The sequence below is a fragment of the Ictalurus punctatus genome, chromosome 10, assembly GCF_001660625.3.
Source record: "Ictalurus punctatus breed USDA103 chromosome 10, Coco_2.0, whole genome shotgun sequence".
Classification (NCBI taxonomy): domain Eukaryota; kingdom Metazoa; phylum Chordata; class Actinopteri; order Siluriformes; family Ictaluridae; genus Ictalurus; species Ictalurus punctatus.
Window position 1 is genome coordinate 21,903,081 of NC_030425.2, and position 14,229 is coordinate 21,917,309.

General features: G+C 37.1%; 1 protein-coding gene across 2 annotated transcripts; it reads left to right on the top strand.

Annotated features, from left to right (window-relative positions):
- Positions 1 to 254: 254 nt before the first annotated feature.
- On the top strand, positions 255 to 13,033 carry mrpl46 (mitochondrial ribosomal protein L46). 2 transcript variants are annotated; one of them, XM_017478954.3, is made up of 5 exons: positions 256 to 507; positions 1,189 to 1,390; positions 6,546 to 6,716; positions 8,095 to 8,315; positions 10,444 to 13,028. In XM_017478954.3, the coding sequence occupies exons 1-5, from the start codon at positions 277 to 279 to the stop codon at positions 10,477 to 10,479; spliced, it is 861 nt and encodes a 286-aa protein (XP_017334443.2). In that variant the 5' UTR covers positions 256 to 276; the 3' UTR covers positions 10,480 to 13,028. The 2 variants fall into 2 exon arrangements, with proteins under 2 accessions (XP_053539189.1, XP_017334443.2); XM_053683214.1 differs by lacking the exon at positions 6,546 to 6,716 and having other exon boundaries at positions 255 to 507; positions 10,444 to 13,033.
- Positions 13,034 to 14,229: the final 1,196 nt, after the last annotated feature.

Below are 14,229 nucleotides of genomic sequence, written 5' to 3' on the forward strand. Positions count from 1 at the left end.
ACCTGGAATGTCCCAGTTGGGTAAAATTAGAGGGGTGGTCGTTATACCAAGTCACGTACATTAGTATATTTTACAAATGCATACAGCAAGAACACTTTACATTTACATTACTAGTTAATTAAAATGCTGTTACGTTTTATAAACACAGTAAGTTCTGCCTTTAACATATAAGCTTAAAACTACATTGTATGAATAGTCTCCCCCACCATCTCCGTAAGTGTTAGACACTACTTCCCTAAGGGTTCGCTCACCGTTGCATTGTGGGTACTTTAAAAAATGGCGGCGGCCTGTTGGAGGTATGCTTGGCGACCGCTATGGCAAATTACTTCAGGACCAGGGAGGTTAAAAGCTGCAGTGCGATATGTTTCTTCCAGCGTCCAGAAAATCAAAACCGCAAATTCACAGTCGCCCTGGGTTCTACATGGAGCCGTGTGCTTACAGAGACTTCCGGTCATCTCTCAGGACCTGAGCCCGGTTGAGGAGAAGTTCATGGAGCTCATGCGCCAGGTCATCTTAGAAAAAACAAAAAAACATAGTGACAGCATGAGCAGCTTGACTTTATTTATAATGTGGCAACTGTTTACATTTTTGTCTGTATCCCCATGTCTTTTCAGACATATATTGTACTGTATAAAGCGTGAAGTTTGTTATTTCTAACCCTATTATAGTGCAGTTATGTAGTGAAAGGGATGCTGAAGCCTCCATGACTCCCTGTTCGACCTAAATTGGGTTACATGTGTTTATAATTCATTAAACCATAATCCTGGGATTCAGCCTTTCAGATCAAGAACCACTGTGTAATGAACACTGGAATTATACCTTGTCCATTTTTGATACAATACACACAGAGATATCAAGGCTCTTATTGTTAGTCTATATAATATTTATCTAATAGTAACAGAGCAGACCCTAGTTGATCATTTATGTGAAACACCAGAGACTTGATGGATGTGAGATTGTACACAAATTTCTGCTCGTGTTGTACATCACGCTTTTCCCCCCTTCACTTTAAAAGAGTATTTTTCAGGGATTTGTCATGTATATGTTTACTGTATGCATGAATGATATTTATGTTTAAAAAAAGTTTAAAAGACCTCCAGCAACGCTGCATAGCTCTGTCCAGACCTCAACCTACCGTTTCTCTTTGTTGTAAAAAGTTTGAACCTTGTGCTGTGGGTCTTGTTGTAGATGGAGCTGGAGAGAAGCCTGCTCTCGGACCACGAACTGCGGCTGTTGGAGGATGCCGAACGCATGAGCCGCAAACAGGATGCCGATTATGACTCGGATGATGAAGAAGGCTACGGAGGTCAAGAGATCGTCACTGCCCAGGATTTGGAGGACACATGGGAACAGAAACTCAAGCTATTCCAACCTGCTCCAAGAATGAAAGGTATGGAGACTCTCTAATGAAATTAAAGGGATTCATTATTTATTGTATTCAATAAGTAATTCAGAGTAGGAGTGAAATACACATGCACTGATCTCGATTTGTAAATTACTGATATAATGGTAAATATCTTCTGAAACCTGATATCTAATTACACAAGCTAGACTGAACCTCCTGAGATGTGTCCACTCCTATGCAGTGAGAACGCACTGTTTGCCATTATTCTCTTTCAGGTACTGATGAACTTAAAGAAACAATTTGGGTCTCATAGACAAGGATTAAATGAAATTTAGAGATAATTAAGGAATTGGTGGTTTGATTTTTATTTTAATTTAAAGTGTTGAACTGGAGACAACCACGGACATTTTGTGTCTAATATAAATTAATTAAGGCTTTCCAGTAGGCTTATGTGATATTAAATTTTCCTGTTCGTGATTTCCCATTTTTAAAGTATTGAGATGTTTTATTTCCTGTTTACGGAGAGTAGGGGAATGTATAATAATATTACAACCGACTGTGAAGTCGGGAAATGTGGCAGTTGCAGAAATTCATGTGGAAGGTGGATTCTTATGCGATTCTTCAGTAATGCACAACAAACAGTAAAAAAAAAACCCCAACGCATTTTCAGTATAATCCTTTTACAGATCGGTTGTCTAATGTTCACATGGCCATCATTTTCACTGTTAATGTCGCCATAGTTGAGGTCATAAGTTTACATATACCTTCCAAAATGTTAATAATTAAAGAGGGATCATAAAAATTACATTAATTATTAGTAATTACATTTTGTTTTTTTATTTAATACTGCTCTGAATGAGCTATTTCACATAACAGATATTTGTGTAGTCCACAAGACACAATGTAAATGGTCTGCACTTATATACCGTAATTTTCGGACTATTGAGCGCACCTGAATATAAGCCGCACCGACTAACTTTAAAAAGAAATTTTTTTTTGTACATATATAGGCCGCACTTGTCTATAAGCCGCAGGTGTCCACGTTGTAACATGAGATATTTACACAGAAAGATGTTACACAAAGATTTATTTTTAACTTTTAATTAAATACGTACCGTAAATGTTTTTTTCCGAACAGTGCCTGTAACACAGCTGGTTAAAAAAAAAAAAAAATACAGTTGCCTACCAGGAAAAGTCATTGATCGCTATCTTCATCTTCCTCCTGCGCACTAAAACCACTAAAGTCGTCTTCTTCAGTGTCGGAATTGAACAGCCTCAGAATTACCGGCACTTCGTCACACACTTCCTCAGTCTCTCTTTCGTTGTCGCTCTCAATGTCACTTACATCTCGAGGCAAATTCAGCCTTGAGCTTGTGCTGTCCTCTTCATCACGCAGCAGTCCAGCCTTTCGAAACCCGTTGGTGATAGTAGATTTTTTGACACTGCTCCACGCTGTTAGGATCCACTGGCAAACCTGAGCAAAAGTTGCTCTTCGCATGCTATTTCCTTCTTCGACAGCCAGATCGATTGCCTTTAACTTGATAGCTGCATCATATGCATTTCTTCGTGTGTTTTCCGTGATGAGGGTGTGTGCATGAAGCTCAAAATGACTGAGTGCGTTTGATTTAATTCGAACAGTTTCATTGGTCCACTGTGACCTGTTCGGTAATTTCATTGGTCCGATGTGACGAGGCTAAATGTTTTGGCGGCATGAAGCTCGTTAGCCCATAAAAATCCATAAATTAGCCGCGTCATTGTTTAAGCCGCAGTGTTCAAAGCGTGTGACAAAAGTAGCGGCTTATAGTCCGGAAATTACGGTAGTGTCTCTTAATCATGGTGGTTTTACAAAGCGCTTTACACTGTTTCTCATTCACCCATTCACACACAGACATACACTCACACACATGCAAGGTGACATCAGGAGCAACTTGGGGTTCAGTGTTTATTTTCTTATGTACTTGCCATTCTGTGAAGCTCAACAACCTTTTTCCGCACATCACAGCTATATTCCTTGGTCTTACCCATTGTTATGATTGACTAAAAGGGAATTTGACCTATGTGTTACCTCATATTTAGACTCCTTTGAAACAGGAAATCATAGTTGAACAATTTCCTGTTCCTAGTCACCCAGGTGTACTAAAAAAATGTAAAATATCAATTGTAATATAGTTAAAATATATTTTCCTCTTATGAATTCATAGGGCTGCCAATAATTGTTGCACACCTACATTTAACATTTTTTTGATAAACCTGTGTTTGCAATTGTTTGATATCAATGAGAGTATTTTTGTGAATATTATGAACAAAATATCAAAAGGTTAAACAATAAAGACAAGCAAATCAATAGACTAGATCAGCCAATATTTGATTTTTTTTTCATCAACAGTTCGATTCCATCGCATCTTAAACCTGTTCCTGGGTTGGCACTAGGACCTGGGGGAGCGATCCACACACAACAGTTTACTGTTTGAACATTTTACTTTGGGTTTATAAATTATGCTGAGCATTATCAAGGTTACACTTGCTGCAGATTCACACGCAGGCAGCGAGAGTGCAGAATGACGCGGTCATGTGCCCCTTGTGGTCTTAAAGGGAAATACTCCCAGATCATTACAAGCTGTGAAGTGCAACACAAGGGATCACCAAACCGTATCAATCATTCGATCACACATTATGTCATGTGTACTCGGAGAGAGAAATAAGACTGTAGCTGGACTACACAGTAGCTTGATTATAACTGCCCCTGTAAACATAGTTAATGTAATTAACAAAGACAGTGTGCAGTGATGTAGTGTTGATTGCCATCTCTCACTCACTCACACTCTCACAGTTTAAATAAAATCCAAAAGGTATTTTGGCTACATACAGTAGTACAGCCATTTTTGTCTTGTTGGTGTTGGATGGATGGGGACTTTAATTTCTTTATTTTGATATAATTTAATTTCTATATTTTGATATTTAAGTAAGTCTTTTTAGATCAGTCTCTAACACAAATTAAGACAAGTCAAAAATTAGCCAAAAATAATCTTATTTCTATAGACTGTACACCCATTGTTACTCTAAAATGTACATGACTAGAAAGGTGGCTTTAAATTTTTTTGCGGGGGAGTATGCCCAGACCATAAATCTGTAGTGATGTTCCTGGTGGAGGGCTGTGTGTGTGTATGTGTATATCACAGCAAAAAAGAAACGTCCTCTCACATTCAACTGCTTTTATTTCCAGCAAATTTCTTAACATGTGTAAAGATTTGTGTTAACGTAAAAACATTCAACAACTGAGACATAAACTGAACAAGTTTCACAGACATTTGATGAACAGAATAATGAGTCCCTGAACGGGGGGTGGGGGGGTCAATATAAAAAGTAAGTCAGTATGTGGTGTCCTCCAGCTGCTTTAAGTACTACAGTGCATCTCAACCTCATGGACTGCACCAGATTTGTCAGTTCTTGCTGTGAGATGTTACTCCACTCCTCCCCCAAGGCATTTACAAGTTCTCCATCATGTATGGGGGGACACATGGTTACATGTAATTTTCCACTGCAAGGACGATCAGCTGTCCTTCCTGTCTCCCTGTAGCACTGTTTTAGGTGTCTTACATTAGACATTGCATTGTTTTTCAGAGTCAGTAGAAAGGTCTCTTTAGTGTCCAAGTTACTGTAACTGTGACCTTAATTACCTACCGCCTGTAAACTGTTTGTATCTTAAGGACTGTTCCACCGGTGCATGTGTAATAATTGTTTATGGTTCAGTGAACAAGCATGAAAAACATTGTTTAAACCCTTTCCATTAAAGATCTGTAAAGCTTATTTGGATTTTACAAAATGATCTTTAAAATACAGTCTCCTGAGAAAAGGGATGTTTCTTTTTTGCAGTGTTTTTATATATATATATATATATATATATATATATATATATATATATATATATATATATATATATATATATATAATATATATATATATATATATATATATATATATATATATATATATATATATATATATAATATATATATATATATATATATATATATAATATATATATATATATATATATATATATATATATATATATAAAATATATATATATATATATATATATATATATATATATATATATATATATATAAAAAATGTGGTGTGTGTATATATAAAAAGAATAATTCTTTCACAAGTTTCTAATGTACAAATGGCTGATATTTTTCACCGATCTGCTGCTCAAAGTCTTTGAACTGAGAGCAAATAGAACACTCAGTATTTTTAACCACTTTATAATTTTAATTTCCATTAACTTTATTTGTAAAGTGTTAGATTTGACAATTCATTGTGGGCATATTTAATCTCTATAGGTCAAAAACTTTATCGTTTTTTCTCTTTCAGCTGAAAACTAAAAATGCCAATTTATTTTTTTTTATTCTGTTTTCCCTAATAAATGTTGTTAATTGACAATTATACTAGTACTGTATATACTTGACTCAGATTAACCAAGTCGAAGATACGATAATAGATTTTATTTCACATTATTGAACTCAAAACATTCTCCATTTCCAAAGACAGAAAGTGAGGGACAGAAAGCGAAGGTGCCTTGCATGTCTAGTCCAGTCAATTTGCATAGCTCCCATTTTATTGGGGTGAAAAAGACTGCTCCCATCATGTGAGATGGGAGGATGGAGGTGGGGTTTCCAAGTGGTGTCAACTAATATGTGCAAATCATTCCAGACTAATCATCATCTCCTGTTTTATTGGAGAGAAAAAGACTGCTCTTTTGGTGTATTTTTGTGTAATAAGTCCTACTAGTGTACTATGTTGTTAAATTGCGAAAAGCATAAAGGTTGGGAAGTCTGGAAATATAATCAGTGATATTGTAGCAATGTAAAATCATGTAGAGATGATTTAAATTATCGTTTAGTACAAGCATACTGGAGTCTTTCACCTTTCTTACGTTAATAGAGTTGTCTAAATGTTGAAATGCAGCCAAGGCCTTATTTAATCTGTCAGCAGTGTGTGTCTTGATAAGTAAAAAAAATAGCTATGCTGCAATTGTTTTCTTCCTGATATAATTTGAACTACAACAGTGATGTCACGGGCCACAGATGGAATTGTTCTTCCCACACTGCAGCTATTCAGAGGATAAATATTAGCGAGTACAACTCGCGCTAAGTGTGTCATACTGAGTCAGTGATCTCCAAACATTTTGTAGCTTCTGACACCACAGATGTGAGCTCGGCTGAGCGCTGCCTGGGAGACAGCGTGGTGCTGCTGGTGAAGCAGGATGTTGGCTCTCAGAAGGTTTGGCTTCTGCCTCAGTTGCCGTGGGAGGCGGGAGAGACGCTGAGGCAGACTGCAGAGCGTGCCCTCACCAGTCTGCCAGGTAATGTGCCCGCTTCCCTTTACACCATGTGTGTGCGCCAAGAGGAATATTTAACTCAGTCATTTTGATATGAACTTTATAATGGGTTTTACTCATTCCAAGAGCAAAATAACATTCAGATAAAATATTCAGATGAGAGTACAGACATTTGTATTGGATTAAAACAAGAAGGCAAAAAAATAATCCGATACACGTGAGCTGCTTTATAATGGCAGTGAAGACTAAACAGGTGCACAAAGGAGCTGGATGTAGGTGGTTAATCACACTAGCGCAGTTTTCTCGGATTCTGTAATATATACGTCGATAAATTTATTTATTTATTTATTTATTTATGCAAATAACATATTTTTTTATTAGTCGCTCCTGTGTACACATGATACACCCTATTAAATTCTATCGGGTTATGGGAAATAATCAATGCTGCTTCTTTATATAACTTTCACAATTACCTGCTAACTACACAATATTTATACGCACATTTTACTCTTCAGCTATGTAAATACTTTCTGTTGGCCTGATGCAACAGTAACCTATTTACCAGCAGCAGGTGATGTGTAGGAGGTGATTCACCTTCACATGGAAACATGTTTTGATAATTAAGTGCATGATTTCATTTATTACTTTTTTTAATGTATGTGTTTACTGAGTGTGTAATAAACACATGTTTCAGTTAGTATATAAACTTTGTACTTTATACAGTTCGCACTTTATATACATTAGTACTTTAGGCTAATGCAAAATTTAAGCATACACCGACTTGTCAGTTTATTTGTTAGCTTGCAACTAAACTCATTGGCCTTAGTCACTTTATAGGTACAGTTACTAATTAGTTGATGTGAGAGAATCACATGCCTTGTGAATTCACTTTTTATTATTTTTTTTTCTAGAATTTAAAATGTATACTGTTTGGGATGTAGCCAGTGTACTTTGAAAAAAAAGAAGCACACTCCATGGAAATTGATCCAATATATCATTGGATGTTGGTGGACATCCATTTCTCGGTTGGGCTGCAACACTTCCATTCTTTTTGAATTAATTATTAAGTTTAGCGACAGTGTCGTGTGTTGTGCTTGCCATGTTTCCTGATAAAGTATGTTACACCCTTGCGATAGCTTCCGATCCGGCCATGAGAATGATTTCAATACATTCTACTTTTGTCAGAGGCATTCGTAAAGGCTAAATGAAAAAATATAATATAAACTAAATATGAATAATTTGGTAAATACAAAGCGTCCCCTATATATGGAGACTTTTGGGACACCCTGTATAATGTACTTTTATCAAGACTACTTTGAAAATGGCCAATGTGTTTAAGTATACTTAATAAACTAAAAGGTCTGTGTTTATTGTTTTATCTGTTGTTTGTTTCTGTACTTAGGCGCAAAATTGAGCACAACCTTCCTCGGCAATGCGCCTTGTGGATTTTACAAATACAAATTCCCCAAAAGCATCCGGACCGAGAACCGAATAGGAGCCAAGGTGTTTTTCTTCAAAGCCCTGCTCTCTGGTAGCGACAATCTGCCACTGGAGAAAGACTCCTTCGTGTGGGCGAGAAAGGATGAGCTCCAGGATTATCTCAAGCCAGAATACCTGAAACAGGTCAAGCGATTTATTTTGAATCTGTGACATGCCGAGAAACTGGACCCCATGTAGAATTGCCATGCACACTTATGTAAGACACTTGCTCTGACTCTGTGTCCTGGGATTGTCACAAATCAGATGTCTCATCTCTGCTGATCAGAAATAAAATGTTCTTCTTCTTTGTTTTTTTTTTTTTTTTTTTTTTTTTTTTTTTTTTTTTTTTGGAGCTCCATTTCCATGCCGTAATCAGTTACAGCTCTGTGACCAAGCGTAACATGGCTGACTAAATAAAGCCAGATTTCCAGATGAATTGATTAAATGAATCAGGTGTGGTGGGCAGTGTGTGTTGAAGTGTGGCAGGGGTCTTGAGCTTGATTGAATTCTGTTCCAGTTCCAAAACCACAGATGAGACAGAAGTGTAACATTTTTATATTATACATGTACAATGTATTAAAGATAACGATAGTCTTTTCTAGTGTTTGAAACTTGTTCACTTGTGTTTCTTTGTCATGTTGTGAAAATTGAATTGAATGCCTTTTATATATATTTATATATATATATATAGAGCCCAACCCACATTAAGTTAACCCTCAACCGTATGCAGTAATATGCTTTGTCATTTTTGTGTCACTGATCAATATTAATAATACTGATGGAAATGGAGCCCCTGTAACCCTTCCATGCTTGGGGGGGTTCTCTTAACGACAGTTATGGTTATGTAAATAGGAGGATGAAGTAATGGAATGCTGACTAAAATCAGTCGTGTCTCTGAAATAATTTAATTTCACCTTGCTTTTCTCAACTCAATACTTAACATCATCTCTGCAATGCAAATGTGAATTCATAACAATTTGTCATGTTAAACATGCCAGGTGTCCCTGTGCTTGAATTCTGGACAACAGTAATATAGGGGAAAACGATGAAAAAACAGGTTGGGCAACAGTGTGGTTTTTTTTTGCCTATAATGTACATTGATGTTTGATATAAACACTTGTACAATATATGACTGAAAGTTTGTGGACACCTCACTATCTCAACTGTATATCAGTTTTCTCCGAATTCTCGCCACAAAGTTGGAAGCACACAATTGCATTGTGTTTGTATGGTATAGCATTACAATTTCTCTTCGATGGAACTAATGAGCTTACCAAATGTGACGATACCCCTGGGCATGGCAAAGTGATGTTCATGAGGATTGATAGGGTTTGTGTGGAAGTGGCTGACAGGGGTGGAATCTGATAGTCTTCTGCTTTTGTTGTCCAGCCACTTCAAGCTTCAATTCATGGTACGTTCTGTGATTCCGTGATGCTTTTCTGCTTAGCATGGTTGGAAAGAGTGGTTATTTGAGTTTCCTGTAACCTTCCTGTCAGGTCAGTCTGGCCATGCTCCTTGGAGACAAGGTGTTTCCACATCACTCACTAGATTTTTTCCCCCACAGCATCCTGTGTAACTTTAGAGACATTGGTGTGTGAAAATCCCTGAGAGATTAGAATTTTCTGAAAATACTAAAACATGCCTGTCTAGCACCAATAATCATACCATGGTAACTGAGACTCCAGTATACTGCGGTTTGACACCTAAAATAACAACAACTTTGTTGTGTCCAACTAATTTATAGACCTATATATATATATATATATATATATATATATATATATATATATATATATATATATATATATATATATATATATATATATATATATATATATATATATATATATATATATATTGTGTGTGTGTGTGTGTATATGTATGTATGTGTATATATATATATATATATGTATATGTCTGTCTAATGATGACTTTAAAACTTTGCTAGCTAATTGTGATTTCCCCTCACAGTGAATGTAACAAAAGTAGCCTGTTCAGTTTGAAATCAGATACTAGTTGTCAAAATGTCAGTGATTCTCCTGCACCGCAGTCAGAACAAAATCTTTAAATGCATTATGTTCTCTTTTCACTTTTCGAGTTATCCAGAATTGAACATTTTTACAAACTTTTACTCATGGTTGAGATAAACACAAAAGAGTAACTTGTACTGTAGTTGTCAAAGTGTCAGATGTTCAGCATAGAAAGGATTTTACCAGGTATCCATACAAATGTTCATGGTGAAAAATAATGCTTTGTGTTTTTCAAATTCTAGGCCCTCTCCCACATAGCAAGAGCTGGATGTTCTTGAAGATACCACTGATTTACTGAGCAACTTCCTCTACAAAACCCCACTGGGAGGCAGTAGTGAGTTGTTGAATTGAGAAAAGGCAGTTTTGAGGAAGTAAGAGTGATGTTCTATTATGCCTTACCACCCAGACGGTAAATTCTTCCCTCGTCAAACACCTACAGTACACGCTTTTAATATAGCTCACTCCAAAGCATCAAACACTCAATGGCGTTTTGTGCTGAATGTGCACAAACAGGGATTAGTGAAACTATGACTTATTGGACTATTCGATTGTGTAGGTGTCAGAAAATTGGAGCTTGACATATTTTAGTCAGCATTTCGGGACAGGCTGTTCTAGTATATATTAAGTATTCATTTTCAAAACCACACACAAACAATAAAACAGTATGATTATGATTTGTGACAGCTTTTGTGTGTGTGCGCGAGTGTGTGTATGACAGATAAGTTTGACATATCACCTGTGTGTACAAACATCGTTCCAAACTCCAATATCTCAATTTTCCACTGAGGTTTTTCACTCATGAATTACCAAAACCACAACAGAGCAGACAGTCAACAGCAAACATACGAGAGTGCACTCAGGCTTTAATGCAGCAATATTCGAGAATTAAATAGACAAGCCCAAGGTCAAAAACTTGGTCAATAAAATCAACTGCAGGCTATTGTAAGAATTCAGGAAGAGGAGGGCTGAACGATTCTTGATGAAAATAGGAATATCACATTTTTGGCTTGGAAGGGATCATGATTCTTTGACTAATTTTTATATTTGTTAAATTCTTACATTAACAGACTGATTTTAATAAAAAATTTTATGTCCAGTACTAGGTAGAGGTAGCATTGAAGGTACTATGAATACCCGAAGTTAAGTACCTGTGGTTTTCTTTCTGAAATATTAAAAGTATAAATGATATGTTCCAGTTCCACCTTGTACTTGTTTTCACTCTGGGTCCCAGACACACCAAGTTGATTGTCGCCCTTAGTGTTTGTGATAGTGAGCCCCATACCAGTGACAGTAATTGTCCATGTCGGTGCACTTTAGCACCAATTGAATCAGCATCAGAGGCCAGTGTTGAGAAATATTCTGACTATGTGGTTAGCTGAATGAAGGGTAGGTTGGCTGGCTTGTACCTCCCAAGCCCCATACTACTTCACTAAATATTGTTACATACCTATGATCACTATAGGCACTGATACTGGTAAACCTTAGGTGGTATTCTATTTTGACATAATACTGGCTTAGTGGTTTGCATGTTTGCCTCATAGCTCTGGGGTTGGGGGTTCAATTCTTGCCTCCATCTGTGTGTTCACCTGTGTTTGCATGTTCTCTCATGCTTTGGGGGTTTCCTCCCCCAGTCCAAAGACATGCGTTGTAGGTTCTAGGCTGATTGGCATCTCTAAATTGTCCATAGTGTGTGAATGGCTGGGAGTGTGTATGCGATTGTGCCCTGCAGTGGGTTGGCTCCCTGTCCAGGGTGTCCCTGCCTTGTGCCCCGAGTCTCCTGGGATAGACTCCAGGCTTCCTGCGACCCTGTGTAGGATAAGCGGTACAGATAATGGATAGATATATAGTGCTGTAGTGTGTGAATCGAGAAGTAGACTGTTCCCATAGGGTCTTTCACAGTTCTTTTTTACATTATGAATACAGACTAATGCCACCCCTTGGTGTGGAGTAATTTTTTTTCATGACTGGTACAGATCATACATCATCAGCTGAAGTCTTTGTGAAGCTCCTGTTGCGTAACTGATGACCCACTGTTGTCTTCTGTGGTGAGGCAACAGGAACTCATCTGTCAGCCATGTATAGACCTAGTTCATTATGGTTCTGTGCTAGCATCTGGAAAGGCTTTAAGTTTGACTTTCAGAACTGCCAGAGAGCCACTGCTGGACGCTTAAACAAGGACCCTGAACTGCTTAGCTCTGCTCTTGGTTAATTGCCAAATGAGTTGCCAAACTGCAGCATTTTGATTTTAATCAAACATTTTAATGGAAGATCAGCATTAAACAAGCTACAAGAACTCATAACCTCTGCCAAGGACTCGTAAATTTAGCCAAGGACTCATAATAATTGGAATCTTAAATACAAAGCATGTATTCAGTACCATACAGTATAACTGTATTTTCCAGAGGCATACAGGAAACTTTGCTGGCCTGCAAGTTTGATTAGAAAGCTGATACCTAAATAAAATATGAAAATATTATATGCCATAAAATGTCTTTTTCAGTAATTTTTCTACATTAAGATAATTCAGCCAAAAACCTTAGAAAATGCTTCAATAGACAGAGAGGATAGGTGTATTTCATTGTGACATTATTGTGGCTATATTGGAGAAAAAAAAAACCTACATCAGTGCCAGTCAAGTTTACATTAACAATTCTTAAGCGAATAAAGTTCATCCTCCGGTTGACATCCATTACCTGGGGCCCCTGTTTGATGGAGGGTCCATATGTTTGCTTGCCCTCTAGCTGGCTAGATGGCTTGCTATTCTTGTACACTGTCCATATAATGTACAACCCCAATTCCAAAAAAGTTGGGACGCTATGTAAAATGTAAATTAAAAACACAATGCAATGATTTGCAAATCTCATAAACCCATGTTATTCACAATAGAACATAGAAGACATAACAATTGTTTAAACTGAGGAAATGTACCATTTTAAAGGGAAAATAAGGTAATTTTGAATTTGATGGCAGCAACACGTCTCAAAAAAGTTGGGACGGTAACAAAAGGCTGGAAAAGTAAGTGTCACTAAAAAGAAACAGCTGGAGAAACATTTTGCTACTAATTATCTTAATTGGCAAAAGGTCAGTAACATGATTGGGTATAAAAAGAGTATCTTAGAGAGGCAGCGTCTCTCAGAAGTAAAGATGAGCAGAGGTTCACCAATCTGCGAAAAAATATGTACAATTTTGTGGAACAATTTCAGAATAATGTTCCTCAAGGAAAAATTGTGAAGTCTATGAATATCTCATCATCTACAGTACATAATATCATAAAAAGATTCCGAGAATCTGTAGAACTCTCTGTGCACAAGGGATAAGGGTGAAAATAAATATTGCATGTGCATGATCTTCGGGCCCTCAGACAGCACTGCATTAAAAACAGGCATGATTCTATAATGTACATCATTGCATGGGCCCAAACACCTCCAGAACTCATTGTCTGTGAACATCCGCAAATGGTAGTTAAAGCTCTATCATGCAAAGAAGAAGCCATATGTGAACGTGATCCAGAAATGCCGCTGTCTTCTCTGGGCCAAAGCTCATTTAAAATGGCAAATGGGAAACCTGTTCTGTGGTCAGACCAGTAGAAATTGGAAACTCTTTTTGGAAACCATGGACACCGCGTCCTCTAAACTAAAGAGGAGAGGTACCATCTGGCTTTTTATCAGTGCTCAGTTCAAAAACCAACTCTGATGGTATGGGGGTGCATTAGTACCTATGGAATTGGGTAGCTTGCACATCTATAAAGGCACCATCAATGCTGAAAGGCATATACAGGTTTTAGAGCAACATATGCTTGCATCCAGATTCCATCCCATCTTTACTTCTGAAAGACTCTGCCTCTCTAAGATACTCTTTTTATACCCAATCATGTTACTGACCTGTTGCCAATTAACCTCCAGCTGTTTCTTTTTAGTAACACTTACTTTTCCAGCCTTTTGTTGCCCCCGTCCCAACTTTTTTTGTGGCGTGTTCCGGCCATCAAATTTAAAATTACCATATTTTTTCCCTAAAATGGTACATTTCCG

Bases quoted from the DNA above. Each gene is read 5' to 3' on its own strand.
- mrpl46 (XM_017478954.3), top strand. From the start codon at position 277: ATGGCGGCGGCCTGTTGGAGGTATGCTTGGCGACCGCTATGGCAAATT. The intron at 508-1,188 runs GTCATCTTAGAA...GTCTTGTTGTAG, and splicing joins TCATGGAGCTCATGCGCCAG to ATGGAGCTGGAGAGAAGCCT. The intron at 1,391-6,545 runs GTATGGAGACTC...AACATTTTGTAG, and splicing joins ACCTGCTCCAAGAATGAAAG to CTTCTGACACCACAGATGTG.